Source organism: Phyllostomus hastatus, unplaced genomic scaffold, assembly GCF_019186645.2.
Source record: "Phyllostomus hastatus isolate PE091 unplaced genomic scaffold, TTU_PhHast_1.1 phas_scaffold_755, whole genome shotgun sequence".
NCBI lineage: Eukaryota > Metazoa > Chordata > Mammalia > Chiroptera > Phyllostomidae > Phyllostomus > Phyllostomus hastatus.
This window is the reverse complement of record NW_025334039.1, coordinates 10458522-10477629: the sequence shown is the minus strand read 5'-3', so window position 1 is coordinate 10477629 and position 19108 is coordinate 10458522. Positions and strand designations below refer to the sequence as shown.

The window sequence follows — 19108 nt, the reverse complement described above, 5'->3', positions numbered from 1 at the left end:
GCCAAGCGGTATGAATAGCTAGTTCACTTATTACTTAGCAGTATTCTGTGGGATGGATGTGCCACAGTTTGTTTAACCACTTACCCTTCGATGGACGTTTGCATTGTTTCCAGTTTTGGCCATTAAGAACAATGATGACATGAACATTCGTGTACAGGTTTTTTTAAGGGCACATAAATCTTTATTTCTTGGGGGGTAAAATGCCCAATAGTGCAGTTGCTAGGTTGTATTGTAAGTTTATGTTTAATTTTGTGAGAAATCCCCCACTCTTTTCTAATTTGGCCCCACCTTTTTACATTGCTACCAGCAGTGTATGAGTATTCTAGTTTTCCCTCACGCCTGCCAGCATTTAATGTTATCACTGTTTTGTATTTTAGGCGTTAAAATAGGTGGTGCTGATATTTTGTGCCTTTAGTTTGCATTTTGGTAATGGCTAATGGTACTGAACGTCAGGTGGAATGACACTGCCCCACGGGACAGCAACATTGTCAACGGTCAAGAAAAGTTGATAAAAGTATTTTGAAGAAATGAAGTCATGCCGTATAAGCAACTATGTGACAATAAAAATAGTTGGACTGCTTTGAGATTCTGATGAGAATACTTTTTTATTGCTGTTCAGTTACAACTGTCTCCATGTTCCCCTCACCACTCCCCCATCCCCACCTCCCACCCTCAGTCCTGCCCCCCTTTGGCTTTGTCCATGTGTCCTTCATGCATGTTCCTTGATGACCCTTCCCCATCCCCCCATTACCCTCTCCCTCCTCCTCTGTGGTTACTGTCAGTGTGTTCTTTATTTCAATGTCTCTGGTTATACTTTCAGCAAAAATATATTATACTTAAAATGTGAACTACTAGATAAATTTTGAAATATTAGTTTTTTCAGAGCATATTTAATACAGATTTATGAAGTTATTTTATTTATTGTTGACTGATGTTTTATTTCATTTGACAGTCTAGCTAATGTTAGAAAAAATTTTGCTTCATTTTTTTTCCTTAAGGAACCATACATAGGAATGATTTTCTTGTTCAGTACTGAAGTTAGTTGATGTATGTGAACAATTATGTTATAATTTACTTGTCTAATCTTAGTGGTCTTTTGGTTATGAAAAATGAAAAAAGCTCTGTTTGGTTTGAGCTTAGAACACAGACATTAGAGAGAATTGGAGGAAATACGTAGTGACTTCATCCCTGGTGTTTATTCTTGTGCCTCCTTTATTGCCCTATTTTACAATTTCACCACTAAGTAAATGACAAATAAGCCAGAAACATTTGCGCAAGGGCAGTCAAGTGACTTCTTGATCGTGTACAAATCAGAATCGTTCCTCTTCGAATATCTGAAAGTTGGTGTAATTCCAAAACCTCTTTGTCCCTTGGCAGAAATAAGAGAACTGATGTTAGGAAAATAGCACACCGAATCCTGCTGGATTTCCTGAATCCTCTAATATTTAATTATGTTAAAAAGAAGAGGTTCCATCAAATATATCTTGAGGAGATGCCCTGGAAGGCTCAGATGAACCTATGTCTGGCAAACGCACACTTCAGCCTGTTTCTGATAAAGCAAGGGGAGCGGACGAAGACGAAATGTGGGGCTGCAAATAAAATGGTCAGGTATGCAAATAAAATGGTCAGGTATGCAAATAAAATGGTCAGGTATGCAATTAAAATGGTCAGGTATAGTACATCACCAATGCATAATACCTTTAAAGTCTCAAGCACAGGGGCTGTATTCGTACACTCAGGGCTCCAATGTTGATAATAATTAAAGAGGTTTACAGAATGCTTTTGTCTTTCCTGGGCATTGATATATTTCTTAATTTCTTATCCCAAACAGGTGATGGATGTAAGTTCTCATCAAGCACTAATTTGCATATATCTTGACAGTGTTTCTCAGTATAGCTTTCAGTGAAAGGAGAAAACATTATTCCAAGAAAAATTTAATATTGATTATATAATAATTATGGGTATTAGCAGGCATTAGGCAAATCTCTGTTTCATTTAGAGGTATTTTAAGTCTCCGTAAATACTATGGCAAAACCTCTATAAACACAGGTCATATTTTCTCATACAGTATAGAGTTTCTATTAATTCAAGTGACATTTTTGAACTTTTACTGAATGTCTTTGGCTAAGCTGTTGTGGGGGATAAAAATAGAAGAGACATACACAAATGGAACACTATGTAGCCGTTAAAAGGTGGTGTCCAGTCATTCAGATAGCACTTGTTGAACCCCTGTAAGATACAAGGTACCGAGACAGGTGCAGTGGACATACAAAGATGAGCAGGATATGCAAGTTAGAATCTGGTAGGGTAGATCACAAATATTCACAAATAATTGCAGATAATGGTCGAAGTTGAAGTATTCGTAAAGTCTCCCTTGTTCCTGAGAAGAAGGCTTTACTCTGGCTGAGACCAATAGGAAAGATTTCATGGGGAGGGGCCACTTGGCCGGGCTCTTGCTAGAATAGGCAAGATTTAGAAATACGCAGATACAGAACTACCATTCCAGGTAGGTGGAAAAGCATGACGTACAGCCCAGGTAGGAAAATGCAGGATGAGAACTCCAAATGGTCTAGCTAGAATCTAGGGTGTTTGATAGGGAGTGGTTTGAAATGATTAGCAGGAAGGTCATTACCAGGTCATGGAGAGTCTTAACTGCCCATTAAATCTGAACTTTAATCTCTATACTGTGGCACAGTGTTAAGAGTTTTGAGCAGGGCTATAAGAAATTTCTCTGGCAGCAACATGCCAAACAGATTGAAGGAAGGAAAGACTGGTGACAGATAACATAAATTAAGAGGATATTTATTTCAATAATCCAGTAATAAAGTATGCCAGTTGAAGTCGACAATGAACTTGGCCCCAGTTTCTCCTTCTCCAGAATTTTGGTTAAAATCAGACTGAACCTTTGCAAAAATGGCTCTAGATAGACCCCTTTCCTATGGAGGATTGACCAGATTTGCACTTAAGGAGGAGTTTGAAAAAAAAGGTGAAAGGGATTTAGAAATACAAATTGCCAGTTATAAAAATAGTCATGGGGATGTAAAGTGCAGCACAGGAAATACAGTCAATAATAGCGTAATCACTATGTGTGGTGTTGGATGGGCACTAGACTTACTGTGGGAGAGATCACTTCATAAGGTATATAATTGTGTAACCACTATGTTGTATACCTGAAACTAACACAACATTGTATGTCAACTGTTGTAACTGAAAAATAAATAAAAAAACCACAAAGCAACACAGTGAAAAAAACAAACGGTCCTCATGAAAGTCAAACATTTGCTTTCCTAGGTGGAAAAAAGCAGTTAGATTGCCTGACCTGCAGGGAAGGCTTTGACTAAGTGATCCGTTCATGAGGCCACGAGCAGGAAAACCGTTCAGATCAGAGGGGATTTCTTGCTGTCCTCTGACCACTGAGAAGTCTCCTCTGAGATCCCAGTCATACACAACCATTCATGCATGGTCGTTTGGCAGCTCAAATTTGAGGGGGCAAATTTGTGTCAGGGTAACTTGGTGCTAAATTCAGTTTTATTAACAACATTAATATGTTCACTCAGGATGTATATATAACATATGTATGTATGTATGGTGGAAGATTGTTTATTGCTTAGACCTTATTTATTTATTTTTATCCTCATCGGAGGATGGGCTTATTGATTTTGAAGGGAGGGAGAGAGGTAGAGAAACATCCCTGTGAGAGAGTAACATCGATAGGTTGCTTCTGACAAATACGCCTACCAAGGACCAGACCTGCACCCCAGGCGTGTGCCCCGAACTGGGAATCGAACTTGCAGCCTTTCGGTTTATGGGGAGATGCTCCAACCAACCAAACCACACCAGCCAGGGCTACACCATATTTTAAAAAACAAACAAGCACTGAATACAGACACACAGGTATATATTGTGGGCATCATCATTGAGTTGTGTTTAAATCAGGTGGTTTTAAGTTGACATAAATGACTGTTTCTGTGCTTTAGAGTGTGTATATATCCTCCATCCCCATTTTCAGGGGCCCTTTAAGCAAAATAGATATTGATGTTAAAATTCCTAAGAGCAAAGTTACATCATATAATATTTACATTCCATTAACCTTTAATGGAAAATTGTTTGGTTTGGTTAAATGCCCCAATGCATTATGATCCAAAATTTGAGAGCACTAACTCACAAATATTTAAAAATATTAAAGTAGGTTGTATTTGACAAATTTAATTCAATTTTGCTTATATTGTTTTTTAATGCAAATTTTTCCCTGTTGCAGTTTCCGATCATGTGATCCTAGTATATTCTCACTATATAATTCAGGAACGGTATTGCCCACAGGAAAATTGACTCTAGAAAACTACAAAGTGATGCTTGAGTTCCTTCATACTCCTAAAAGAGGAAAGGCCAACTTACCATCAGGTAAAATAAATCAATATACTGTCAAGTTGCCTCTAGATTTTTTTTCACTAATGCAATGCACGCCCCCACACCCCAAAACACACTCTTGGCCAGACACACAGAAGGATGCACACTGTTTTCCAGTGACCCAGGAATTTAGTTGAGTTGTGATATTTTGTAGGAGACTCATACTTGCCTATTTTTAAAAGTTTCTATTTTTATGGCAGTATCCTATATATTTGGGAATACCTATACTGTGTTCTGACCTAAAATAATTTAATTGTTTAGTAAATATAATGTTCTTCTACAAACATTGGTAACTCCCTGTAGTCAAGATAGGTGAAGACTTGCTCTCAGTGTTAAATTTTAGTGGAACTAGGTCTCCAAACCAACTCCGCCAAACCTACTGATGCCAGCAGGCCTGACCACAGTGGTGTGGAGTGTTACAGTGCTGACCGAGTACGCAGGGCAGTGCATTCTTACTTTACGACCCCCAACTGGCACCGTCCCTGAATGCTTACTCCAAGATGAATGCAACAGTTCGGATGGCAGGACCAGTCAGTATTGTCACGTGCTCAGGTGACAGGCGTCTCTGAGAGGTGGGGAGGCGCAGGTGAACGGGGCTCTCTCCCTCTGCACTGATGAAACTCTTCCTAAGCAACCACCTACCTCGAATACCACTCACTTCACAAATAAAACATTATTTCTGATATCTTTATGCTATTATAAACCCTCTTATGTAGATTTTTAATCATGGTATTTTGAGTGCTGTGGAACTTACTGCTGATCATTATACTTTGCGGGCTGGCTAACTGCCTCAAGAAGTTGACTGGTACCTGCATGTCGTACTATGAATGCTGAAGTATTTGAAAGTAAATTTCCTAGACAGAGAAAGAGACCAAGTTTCGTATGTAGATTATGCCATACAACTTCTTGAGTTTTTTAAAAACTAGCTCCCTACCTAAGACCTTCCGTGAAGTTGGCAACAGAATATTCTGCTATTGAGACTTCCTGTTTCGTGCAGAGTTCTAAGAGAAGGCAGGAGAAGTCCCCTGAGGTTTCACACCAGCAGGAGAAGGAGTGGCCAGGGTTGCTCCACTGCCTACATCTGGGGAATGCTGCTCACCTTCTAGGGTTGGCCCTAGGAATGGCCCGTTTGGGGGGAAATTCAGGAACAGTGATCCCGTCATTATTGCCTCAAAAAAATAAGACATTCCTGCTTCTGCATTGTTCCTTTGGCCATCACCCGTGCCTGGAGTGTTCTTCTCCGTCGTTTTCCTGCACTGCTGAGTCATGCCCGCCTTTGAGCACTCAATCTAAGTGCTTTCTTCTCTAGAAACTTCTGATTCATGGTGTTCATGATAATCCTGTCCTTTCTCCAAAATTATGTAGCAATTGTTATCTGAATTACTGATTTGATGCTCACCACCTACTGTGTTATCTGGAATTTCACCCTCTGTTTTCAATAATGTTATACTTTATTTTTGTACTGTAGATGCTGATGAGTTTTTGACACTTATTAATCCCAAAGTGAGTGATGAAAATGTTTCTAAGGCACAAACAGTTTCTGACTCAGACCCTCAATCAGGTCTTAGTAGTAAAGAAAAGGATCGATCACCAAATTTGGTTCTATTGGATCATTTTATGAAAATCTTTTTACACTGCAGGAGAGCAATGGTAAGGTGGTCCTTCATATTTGCTAATGTCATAGACATGAGTCTCAGCCCATAAATGTGGGTATATAAGATAGAATGTAGAATGTATTTATTTATTTCCTGTCTGTAATTTTAGTTTTAATTTTGAGACTAAAGTTGCTGGGTTTAGTGTCAGTTGTGTGCGAGGTTTGCTTGCCGTGGTAATGAGGTCTCATGCATTGTTGAGTTGTCAAGGAGAGGGATGAGCTCCTTTAGTCACCATTCATCCACCCACCTTGGGGAAGAGGTGGCCATCGTCCCTGTCTACACAGTCGTCATGGATATTATATTCACACAGTCTGCTGCTATTTCCTTGCCACACTTGGGACATGGGCTTCTCTGGTGACACCAGGGTTTCTCTATGGAATCTTGATCCCTCCTCGGGGACCACAGATCCCTTTGTTTCCTCTAACACAGGGGAAGATGTTTCTAGACCACAGGAAAGATCTGCCTCTGCCCCCTGACCTTCTGCCTCTGAGGCCACTGGTGTTTTCTCTCAAATGGTTTTCTCTTTTCCCTCTTAAATATTATATGATAGATTATCAGACTCAGAATTGGAATCATTAGCTACAAACATATTAGTTTCCTTTTTCTCTTAGTAAGGGGCAGGGTACTTCAGTCCTCTCAAGAAGTAACAGGAAATCTACCCTTCCTAGACAAAAAAGAAACATGCGTAAGTTCCTGGAGTGGAGAGAATGGCTTTTTACAAATGTCAGTTAAACCCACATCATCTCCTGTGGTGTCCGTGGTGTTGTGGGTACGACAGACAAATTCACAGGGACTACAGAAGTCCTGTGGTGACAAGGGACAGTGTGACCACTCTCTGAGTGAGAGAGAGGGCCCCAACCCCTGCCTGGACAGGCTTTTATTGTTTCTCTGGGTATGTTACATCAAGGAAGGTCCTCATTCACTATGCACAGGTTTCCTTTAGGTGATTACCTTCTATAGATAACAAAGAAAAGGATGTTGCTGATTATTTCTTACAGGTAACAACAAAAAGAATGCTACAAATGCAAGGGGGAAAAGTGGTTGAACTGCTTACACTCCATCCTTGGGAGGTTTAGCACAGACTTTAGGAAGTTACTTCAAAGATATGCACTGAACATTTGCTGCCTTAACTCAGGGTGAGGGAGTTTTAGCAAAAGCAAGCCTTAAAGCAGCCTAGATATAATGCAGGCCTGGTTCCCCATGGGAAAGCCGATCTGTGGACCCGGATCCTGTGTGCTGCTTCATGCCTGTCGGTTTTCTGAATCAGGTCTGAGCTGCATTCGCCACTGCCACAGGAACCAGGTCCCTATATATGACATTATATCTCACTCTCCTTTCCACCACCTAGAAGGTCTGGGTCCTGCTCACCTTTCCGAGCCCAGCTCTTCTTGCTTTTGTTCAGTCCAGTCTCCCCTCTGTGGTTTTGAAAGCGCTAAGCGTGTTTGCTTCTCAGCCTTCAGGTCCACTCTCCGTCCTTTGCACTTGCTGTTCCCTCAGCCTCAGTGCCCTCCCTCACCCAACACTCCTGTCGCCACCTTCCCATGACTTGTTCAACACTACATTCAGTAAGTCACCTCCTGTGAGAGGACTTCTCTCCTGACCACGTTGTCTAAAAGGACGTGTTCTCTCACCCTTGTCAGGTTCTGATGCATTTCTGCTTTATTTTTCTTTACAACGCTTGTTATTCATGAAAGTACATTTTTATTTGTCTACTCACCTTGTGTTGGTCTCCCCTAATAAATTGAGGCAGCATGAGAACAGAACTGGTTTTTCTTGCTCACTGCCCCGTTTCTGGCAGCCAAGAATAATGGGAGTGCTGGAGTCAGGCCACTCATGTGCAAACCTTAGCCCATCCCTTAGCAGATTCATGGTCTTGGGCAGGTTAGTGCCACGACTCCATGCTCTCATCTGTAAATTTCACAGACTGCTAGTGCCTACTTGCTTCATCTGCACTCTTGGAAGAAGGAGCCAGGATGATGCATACAAAAGTCTTACCGGAGTGTCTAGCACATATAAGTGGCACATAACAGATGGTGTTAGTTATTTTTATTTGTTGACATATAATATTTACAGACAGATGAAGTTGTTCAGAGATCTGTAACTTTTGGAACTTGGAATGTTGTGTTTGCCTTAGGTTCTCGCTCATCGGGGTGGCTTTTGGACTCTGCTTCAGAACTGCTGTCGGGCCCTCTGGAACTTCACTCAGGAGCTACAGATACTCCTTAGGCAAACAGTGGATATGTGTAAGACATTCCCTGTTAGTCAGGATGGCTTCCTCTGTATCTCTGTTGTGCCATTCTACTTGGGAGCAGAATTACTTATTGACATGTTAATAGAACTACAGAATACCAATTCTATTGAGGTAAGAGTGTTTGGGTAATTATTTTTATTGTATTCAGTTAACAAATATTTTTGTACCATGCAGTTTAGGATAAGTAGAAATTAATATAGTTCTTGAGTTCTTAGTTGGTTTGTCTATATCTCATTTGCTTTGCATTATTAGTTCATTTTATATACAGCTTGCATTGGTATTAATTACAAATATCTTCACCTGAAAATTCAGTTTCTTAAAGGGAACAGCAAGTAACATTTACTATGCTCCAGCTTCTACATAAACTAACCTTAATGCATTTAATCCTCATAGCAATCCTTTGACAGAGAAAGAAGCAGACCCCAAGAGGGATCATAAACTTGTTTTTTGATCTTTATTTCACTGCTTTATCTGTCCCTGTTCTGTTACTTCAGAGCTGGTAGTATTTACCATTTAAAATCTTTCACACTGTGGTTTTAAAGCAAGAAAATAAAATTGAAAAAATTCAAACATGGCATATCCTAAACACATTGAAAATTAGTTAACACATTATACACAGAGCCAATGGAGTCATTTCCATATGTAAAATATATGGCAACACTAGCACAAAAGACTGGAAGGATAAATAAACTGTGATAAGTTTTTATACTTTAGCTATAAAGTAGTACAATATTAACTCTAAGTGAAACATAATAAGTTAAGGATGTGTTTAATAATCTCTAAAGTAACTACTAAAAAAGGGATACAGCTAAAAAGCCAATGTAGTAAAATGGAAAACTAAATAATAGTTAACTGAAGAAGGCAGGAAAAAAGGAACAGGAACAAAAAGATTATGGGACAAAAAGAAAAGAAAAAGTGACAAATTTAACAAAATTATGTCAATAACTATACTAAATATAAATGGGTTGAACATCTCAATTAAAAGGCAGAGATGATCTGACTGAATTAAAAGAAAGACACCTATACTTACCCACAAGAGAAGCACTTTGAATATAAAGAAACAGATAGACTGAAAATAAAACAGTAGAGAGAGATACTAGGTCTGTCCAGAAGGTATTCAGCCACATAATATGAAAAACAGAGACATTTATTAAAGAAGATACAAGAAACATTGCACATAGGACAATGACGCCAATCCCCTTTAAAGCAGGCACCTTGGGACCTCACACATTTCTCCCAATCACCATTAGCTGCCCCTGTCATATTTTCCTGAATCTCATTGATGGTCTAAAATCTCTTTCCTTTCAAAGGTGGTTTTAGTTTTGGAAAGAGCCAGGGTGTCAAATCTTGGCTGTAGGGTGGCTGAGTCACCTGGGTGATTTGATGTTTTGCCAAAAAACTCTGCACAAGATGTGATGCATGAGCGGGTGTGTTGTTGGGATGAAGCTGCCAATCACCAGTTGCCCATAGCTCTGGTCTTCTGAATAATCCAAATAGTTTCTGTGGAGGAATGTTCAAGCTTGACACAAAATTTGATGCAGGTTCATTGTTGTACTCACTCAGTCATTTTGAATGTGACGGCCACACAGTACACATGCTCACTCAACAGCATCTACCACCCCCACTGACTAGTACAGTGAAGTCATCATTGTTTTCGAATATGCATCCCAGTCCACTCTTCTTGGCTGCCAGGTTACATCAATGTTCCACAAACCATTCTTGTTATATTAACAATGGCTGGACTTTTTCTGGACAGACTTCATATATCATAAAAACAATAAGCATAAAAAAGCTGTTGAGGGCCTTGACTGGTGTGGCTCAGGGGATTGAGCTCTGGCCTGCCAGCCAAAGGGTCACCAGTTTGATTCCCAGTCAGGGCACATGCCTGGGTTGCAGGCCAGGTCCCTGGTGGTGGGGTGATGCACAAGAGGCAACCACACATTGACGTTTCTCTCCCTCTCTTTCTCCCTCCCTTCTCCTCTCTTAAAAAATGACTAAATAAATAAATAAAATCTTTTTAAAAAGCTGTTGAGACTATATTAATATTAGATAAAGTAGTCTTCAAATCAAGAAGATTTTGAGAGCTAAAAAGAGACATTTCATTATGAAAAGAGGCTCCATTAACTGGGGAACATACTATTTATAAATGTGTATGCACCTAGTAACTGAGATTCAGCATAGCCTCTGCACACTCAAAGCTTGGAGCACAACACTTACACAGTAATTCTCTAACTTAGGAAAAAAGGGTCTTCCAGAAGAGTCCCTTCTCCATAGATTGGACCTTTGCATATGGGAACCGGACATATTATTCTACCAACTGATGAATGTAACCAATGTACCAGGGAAACTTAATTATTTGGACATAATAAAATCTGGTCTTCCTCAACTATTTGCCCGATTGGATTAATATCCAAACTTAGACAGTGATTATGTTCAAGAAGTATAGACCCCAGTGTGTGCTAATATAGTAATGACCAGCCATTTGTGGCTATTTAAATTTAAGCTTAAATTAATTAAAATGAAATAAAATTAAAAATCCGGTTGCACCAGTCATAGTTCACTAGCGCAGCACCCCCATGTGCTGAGTGCCTGCTGTATTGAACAGTACGGACGTAGCCCATTTCCGTCATCACAGAAGTTATAGAGGATGGCATTATCGAGCTTTCATCTGCATAAGAAAAATATTTTAAAGAATTTGTGTTCAGTTTTTCCATATTATATTTTTATATATCACTTCAATTTTCAGGAGCAAATGTGCAGTAAAATCTGAAATTACACATTTTTTAATGTGCTACTTGTAGATTATTGAAGAAAAAGGAGAGTTCAGTGTTCCAAGCTGCTATGGAAATATTAAAAGTGACAATGGTGGCTCTAGCCTTACCTTTGAGCATCCTTTGGACGATGTAAATGTGGTTGATTTGAAATGGATCCATGACTTTGTACTAAAAGCTCTGGAACTTTTATATCAAGTAGAAAAATGGGAAACACTAGTATCACTTGCCATTCAGTTCAATATAATTTCACAGTAAGTACTGCTGTAAGGGCAATTAAAAATGACAGACTTCATTGAAAAAACGTGTTTTAACTCATGTGTGTTTTCTGATGTATTTTTACCCTATCTAGTGAGAGATACACAGAGCAAGTGACACCGCTCCTGGTGTATGCACAGCGCCAGCTGCTTCTAAGAATATCCAAGTTGGAGGGCCCCGACATCACACAACAGCCTTGCGCAAGACATGAGGCTGAACACGAAGAGAAGGTAAGTTTGCCTCTGTTATTCACGCAGCTGTGATTTCTTATCAGTGTGCATGTAACAGAGATTTAGGAATCAGATACATGGTGTTATTTTCATGTGGGCACTTATCATTCAAATCAGCAGACATTACTGAGGGCCTGCTGTGGCCAACATGTCCAGAAACAGTCAACTAAAGTAAGTGCTTGTACACGAGAAACTCATCAGGGCTGATTTATCCGCCAGGAACAATGAGGACAGTGTCTAGAGCTGTGACGCTTTTACGGGCCCACTAAATGTTCTAATTCTTTTTTTTTTAAATTGATCTTTATTGTTCAATTACAGTTGTCTGCATTTTCTCCCCACCCCTCCCCTTGACTCCAGCCAAACCCACCTCCCTCCCTTGCTTTAATTCTTTTTTGAAATAAGCAGAAAACATCAACTTTTAGGTCAAAGAAAATATTTTTTACTATTAATATATTTATATCAATGGAAACATGGAGTATAATTTTTAAAATTTATTTTATGGAGGAGGAGTGGCAAAAAGTGCCTAAGGCCCATGAAACCCATGGTTCAGCTTTGAGTTGAGTGAGAGAAAGCAACAAGTAAATTCTCTTATTTGTTGATTGAATCAATGAGGTTTTGAGCACCTAACATCAGAGCCCCTGCACTCGGTTGTGCTGTCTGCACCCTGCCCACAGGGCCCTGGCACTCATGGGAGCTTACCTGACACCCGGCCCCTGCCCCACACACCTGTCTGTGTGCTTGTGTATTGCAGCTGCTCCATGAGCATCCCAGTTTCTTCTTTTCACAGAAGGTCCCTATGTCCTTTTGCATGTTCTTAACTGCTGTACATTCTGTGTAGAGAGCACACAGTCTAATTTCTTGCTCTATGGAGCTTAATATCAGAGGTGGAGGTAGGGTCAGATAGTAAACATGTAGATGCATATAAAAAGATTTCTGATCATTGGAAGTTCTCTTATGAAAAGGAAGTGGAATAGAAATAGGCTGGCGTGGGAGGTGGGGACTTTAGCAGGCACAGTCAGGAAGGCCTTTTCAAGGTGACATTTGATGAGAAGGCACCAGCCGTGCAGGGAGAAAGAGCATTCCAGCCCAAGGGAAGGACAGAGGCCCTGAGATGGGACAGGAAGATGGCCCCAGTGGCTGCAGTGTAGCAGACAGGGAGAGGGGAAGAATAGGAGGCTGCTCCTCTGTCTTCTTTGTTGCTTCTTCTTCTTCTCCCCAGTGTCTTAATGTTAAATGTGCCCCATGACTCTGTTCTTGGTCCTCTGTCTTAATCTGGCTTGGTGAGTTAATTCAGTCTTGGGTCTGAGTCCCCTCTTTATGATGATGACAATCAACATCATATCTCCATTCTAGCCCTTTCTCCCGAATTCTCTGTTGCCATATCTGAATGAACTAGGCAGGGTTCAATCAGAGAAACATAGCTAGGGAGATCCCTTTTCCCTTTTCCCTTCCCTTCCTTTTCTCTTTTCTTGATTTATTACAAGGATTTGGCTTATATGATCATGGGGGCTGACTAAGCAAGTCCAAACTCTGTAGGGTAAGAGGTCAGGATCGTGAGCAGGAAGGGACCCCACAGGTGTGGCCAGAAGCAGTCACTGAGGGAGGATCTGGTGAGGAGAGAACAGTTTTTGACCTGGGTGCTGGCTGGAATTTGGAGTCTGGAGACCAGTAGCACTGTCAAGGACGCACCTGGTTAAGGCAGGCCCGCCTTGGATAATCTTCCTTGCTTCAGGACAGTTTATTAGGGACTTTAAATAGTCTCTGCAAATTCCCTTCATGGCAGCACCTAGATTACAGGTGGATTGAATGACTGGGTTGAGGTGTATGTGTGCTACAGAATGGATGCTTTCCCCATTGGTCCTCAGAGTTTAGCCTAATCAAGTTGATTCATCAGAATACTGTCACACTGCCTGCACTTCTCAAATTTAGCACATTTCAGATAAACCTGTTCTGTCAAGTGTACTGCATTTTAATTGATGGCACCCCCATTCTCTTAGCTGTTCGGCTGGACAGCTTGGGCACACTGCTGACTCTTCTCTAGCTTTCACACTTCACTTGAACTTGGTTGCCAAATCCCTACCTTCAAAATGTGTTCAGAACATGACCACATCTCCCCACCTCCACCACCCCTGCTCCCATCGGAGCCTCTGTTGTATTTGCTTTAATTAATGCAATGACTTCCTAACTAGTCTTCTTGCTCCCAACTTCCCTGAAACTGCCTCCAGCCGATAGTGTATTCTCAGTGCAGCAGGTTAGAACAGCCTTTGAAAGCCCATCAGGCTGTGTCATTCCCCATTTTAAACCCGATACCTTCCCATCTGATTCAGAGTTAAAGCGAGCATCCTATCAATGCCTGAATGCCCAACATACCTTATACCCTGGGCCCCCCAGTAACCTCCTGCGCTCCTCTGCAGGTTTCAGCTGGTCTCTTCTGTAAGACATTTCTGCCTCCGGGGCTTTGCACGTGCCATTCCCCTGCTTGGAATGCTGCTCCCCCAATATCCACATTGATTTTTTCCCTTGCATCTTTCCAGTGTTTATTAAATGTCATATTCTCTGTGAGGACTTTCTTCACTACACTATTTAGAGTTTTGAGCTTGTTTGCTTTATTTCTCTCTGTAGCATTTATAACCCTTTAATATGCTCTACAATGTATGCCTCTATTTTGTGTGTTATCTCTCTGCTTCCACTAGAATAAATTCCATAAGGGTAGGAGTTTTTGTTTGCTTTGTTCTGTGCTGTGTAGCCCTTGAGCTTGAAGCTGTGCCTGGCACATAAGAGGTGCTCAATAAAGATTTGTTAAATGAAGCTGGAGAGATACCAGGATTGTGTGTACATCTCACTGTCAAAGTCCCTTCAGTGGACAATCGAGAGGCACCGTCTCCATCCGCCTGGGGTTCAAGGAGGGCTGTGTTAGCGCAGGTCAAAGAGTGGAGCAGAGCATCAGAGAGAAGAGGACCTTTTAAAAGAGTATCCTTCTGTTTAAAAATATTTTGCTTTCAGATATTTTATAATTTGAGCACTCAAGCGCTAGAAAATAAATTTTTAAAATACTACAGGGGAAGTTAGTTCTGAAAGCTTCACCAGGGAAGTTCAAATTGCTTTAATTATGAGTAGGGTGGAAAAATCTGCCATTGGAAAAGCAGTCTATATTTTAACTATGTTTCAGCTTACATAATGGACGATACAGTCAGACTTGTAAATTTATAGACTATCAGAAAATTATATTCTAATTGCTCTACAGTTTTCCTAATGCTCTTCCAGCTGTGCTGTAGAAAAGAAATGTGAAAAATTACGTAGCTGCTTTCCCTCCCCCCTTCCCCCCTCAGTCTCTGCTAGCTTTTATTTGTTGTGTCTTTTTGTATCTCTTTTTTTTTTGACAAATGAAAAAAGATAAACATTTTACGCAAGCCGAATTTCTGGCTGTAAATACCCAAGTTGTATTTGTTTTCATCTTTTCTTTCTAAGATAACCTGCCGGAATTTTATTGAGAAACAACTCAAGATTAATCCGCTAACCAGTAAAATGACAGAGGCGGGAAGCAGCCCAGATTCCCTGAGAAAGCTCCTCGTCTCAGGTCAGAAGCGGCTCCAGGTGGAGGCACGCGAATCGGGGGGTCAGCGTCGTCTTCTGCTTGCCGGACCTTCCATAATTAAAGTGTCTGCGGAGCCTTTTCTGCATGTCTATTTGACTGAAAATAATCTGTTTGATATTTACCATCTTGTATTGCTATGTCACTTAAGGGGAATTCACACCCATGTTTATTGGTTTAATGTTTAAATGAAAGAAGGGCAACAACTATTTTTTAAATGGAGGAAGGAAATGGAGGAGAAACATGAAGGGGAGGGAGACTGTTCTGTGCTATTTTCTCTGTTGTTACCTCACACGGTAACTCTGCACACTGGCCTTTTGCTATTTTCTGTGTGGATTCCTGTAATAGCCCGTGTTTCCATAATCACTGTAGATTGTTCTTCTGTTGGCTTTCCCATGGAGCAGTGGTGTGTCTTTTAACTGGAGCACAGGGTTTGGGAACATCGTGACTCCTTTGCTTTTAGCCGACAAGCCCTCTCGGAGTGTTTGGCAGTGCGGCAAGCAGGAGTGGAGCAGGAGAAGGAGGCGAGATGGGAACAAGGCCTTCTCCCGGGTGTGCTTTCCCTGCATCTCTGATCCCGGTGCAGGAAAGAGATCCAGGTCTCCCCTTGGAGGTGCTGGCATCCTTTCATTTACTTGTCTGCGGGTCTCACGTATGTATGCGTGTGTGTGTACATACACAAGAGGATAGTGCCTCTTGATCCTGGGGATATGCTTGAAGACTTCCAGTGGAAGCCTGACACTGTGAGTAGTGCTGAATCCTATATAAGGTTTTTCTTCCTCTACGTACCTGACTGTAATAAAGTGTAACTTATAAATTAGACCTAGGAAGAGATCGACAACAGTAACTATTAATACGATAGAACAATTATAATAATATGCTATGATGAAAGTTACATGAATATGGTCTCTCTGGTGCTCTCTGATGACTGACCCGATGACCGAGATGCTGCTCAGTAGCTGGTGAGCCGGCCGTGTGTGCAGCGTGGGCACGCCGGGCACGGGGGGACTCACGTCCCAGGCAAGGAGTGGCACAGTGTGAGATTCCATCACTGCTCTGTGGCACACAATGTAAAACCTATGAGTTGTTTATTCTGGAATTTTCCATTTAATATTTTTAGATCAGGGTTGACCTATGGGTTGTTGACCTGTGAGTAATGGAAACCACAAAAAGTGAAACCATAAGGGGGAATCTACTGTAATCATTGACTTACCCATTTATGGAGCTGGCTGTACAGTTATTCAGGAGACATTTAGTGAGTACCTACCACGTGAGGCAGACAGCAGCCCACAGTGTCTGCAGTGTTATGGATGAGACGAGACAAATTCACACAGACTACTGAGTCCTGTGGAGGAAAAGGGACAGCACGAGGAGAGTTCACCGACCCTTGCCTAGACAAGCTTTTATTAGCTTTCTAATAGCATACATCAAAGAAGTTTCTCATTACACTTAGGTTTGCTTTAGGTAGTTACTTTTTACAGATAGCAATGGAAGGGATGTTACTGATTACTTCTTACAGATTAACAAGGAAAAAATGTTGCAAATGTAAGGGAACGATAAGAGTAACAGGTCTGGTTACACTTCAATCCTTGGGAGAATTAGCATTTACTTTAAAGATATGCAACAAGCACTCAGCACCCGAACTCAGGGTGAGGGAGTTTTAGCAAGAGCAAGTCACAAAGCAGCCTAGGTACAATGCAGGCCTGATTTCCCATGGGAGAACTTCTTCGTGGGCGTGGTCCTGCGTGCCGACTCGCCCCCCACTGGTTTTCCACGTGGGTGCTGAGCTACATTCCCATGCCTTGCAAAGCGGTTACCTACAACCACGTGTTGAGTACTGCACTAGTTATTGATACACAGACATGAATGAGACTGAATAAAGTTTTGTTTTCCAGAAGTTTACAGTCCATGGGAGGGGAACAATAAATAAAGCAGATGTTATACAGTAAATCCTCACTAACGTCATTGCTAGGTTCCTGGAAACTGACTTCAGGTGAAACTACGGATAATGCAGCCAGTTTTACCATAGACTGATTAGTATAGACAAGAGTTAAGTTCCTGCAGCATAGCTCTGGTGACAAAAACATCACCAAACTTCTAAAAAAGGACCCAAAGCACTTCTAAGAGGAAACGTCTCAATAAATGTGAGCCATCCATACATGTAAGAAAGGTGAATAAAAACAAGTAAAATCATGATTTTCCAACGCACTTATGCCAGTTGAGGGTCTTGGGTGGCGGAAGCCTGTCCGAGAGCTCAGGGCCCGAGGCAGGCGTTTCCCCCGGGACAGGAAGTCCTCCCGACACTGAGCGTGTTCCCGCACACACGCTCGCTCAGACTGGGACAGCTCAGATATGCCAGCCAGCCTCACCTGCACCTCTCTGGGGCGTGGGAGGAAAACCAAGTGTCGGAGGAAACCACACAGACGTGGGGAGACCGTGCAGACTCCGCACACTGTCCCCCGGCCAGAATCGACTTCTTTTTCTCATCAACACTGTCATGAAATGATGTCGAGCGAAGCGGCATTATTCGAGAACCTGCAGTCGTGTGGAGCGATAAGGTCCGCAGTATTATAACTGCTGCAGCTACAAACAATAAAAGTTAACAGCTACTATTGCTTCTGAGAGACTGCGTTTAATTTCCCAGGGCTAGTGTAAATGGGCAAGGCAAAAGTTGAAGTTAGGAAGGTTGGCAGGAGTTAGGAAATACAAGAGTCTTAGAAGGGGGATTCAGATTTCTCTGGAGGATTGTGGGGACCTAGGTGAAAGGATTCAAGGAAGAGGAGTGAAGTGATTATATTTGTGTTCTGGAAAGACCTTTGGGCAGCAGCAGGGAACCTCAATTGAAAGGAGACCGTGTGGAGACCACACGGCTACCCCTCCATGTGTGTCGGAGATGCGGTGATGCCCTGGACCTAGCAGGGAGACTACAGAGTGGAGAGATGGGAGAGAAAGGCTGAAGAAACCCACAGGACTGTGCTCTGTACTTGTTAGATGACGGGAATGGATGAGAAAGGGAGGAGTTCAAGTTGCTTTGGTTTCTGGCTTGGGTGGATAGATGGATGTGATGTCTTCACTTGCAGGGAAACTGGAGGGAAGGGCAGGCCAGGGGAGGTTACTTTGGAATTGCTAAATTCAAGGTGCCTGGCTGACAGCTAAGCAGAACGATCCAGTATATGGTTGGGTATACTATGAGGCATTCAGCAAAGATCTGTATTGTCATCATCAGTATGTTGGTAGTGGTTGAAATCAGGGCCTTATGTGAGGTCACCCAGGGAGAGAGATGTGGAGTATAGATCTTAAAATGGCCTCGTTTTGGAAGCTGTGTCAGTCAGAGTGGGCTAGGCGGTATAGCAGCACCAAACAATCCCCAAATCTAATTGCCCGAACATAAGGGAAGTCTGGTGTTTTTGCCCGTGTCCTGTTCGATGAGGCTGAGTCCTGAGCTGCTGCTCGTCATGAGCTCATGGAGCCTCCATGTTAACACGATTTCCACCAGTGTTTCCAGAGCAGGGGACAGAGCGCTGATGTTACCCTTTGGGGCAGTTATACTGAGAAGCAGGTAGTAAATGGCTAAGAGCACAGACTTTGAAACCAGACCACAAGTGCATACACTATACATTTATGCTAATGGATTTACAGAAATGTCTTATCTAATTATTATAACCCCAGCAAAGGAATTATTATTACTCATTGGACACCAGGCACTCCAGTGAGTGCTTTGTGAGTACAGGTAACTCAGAGAGACTGTGTGTTTGGTTCCAGACCACTGTGGTAAAGTGATTATTGCAATGAAGCAAGCCCCATGAATTTATTTTTGCTTTCCCAGTGCATATAAAAGTTGTCTATACTATACTGTAGTATATTAAGTGTGCAATAGCATTATGTCTAAAAAATTCCCATATCTTAATTTTAAAATACTTTATAACTAAAAATAATGCTAGACA

General features: G+C 41.6%; 1 protein-coding gene across 1 annotated transcript in view; it reads left to right on the top strand.

Annotated features, from left to right (window-relative positions):
- Nucleotides 1-19108, top strand: part of CFAP54 (cilia and flagella associated protein 54) — a 250390-nt gene that overhangs the window by 112466 nt on the left and 118816 nt on the right. Inside the window, exons 33-39 of the mRNA XM_045826558.1 lie at nucleotides 1378-1608; nucleotides 4259-4401; nucleotides 5876-6057; nucleotides 8197-8424; nucleotides 11115-11338; nucleotides 11437-11572; nucleotides 15041-15149. Coding sequence (XP_045682514.1) covers nucleotides 1378-1608; nucleotides 4259-4401; nucleotides 5876-6057; nucleotides 8197-8424; nucleotides 11115-11338; nucleotides 11437-11572; nucleotides 15041-15149 — 1253 coding nt within the window. The remainder of the gene's footprint in view (nucleotides 1-1377; nucleotides 1609-4258; nucleotides 4402-5875; nucleotides 6058-8196; nucleotides 8425-11114; nucleotides 11339-11436; nucleotides 11573-15040; nucleotides 15150-19108) is intronic.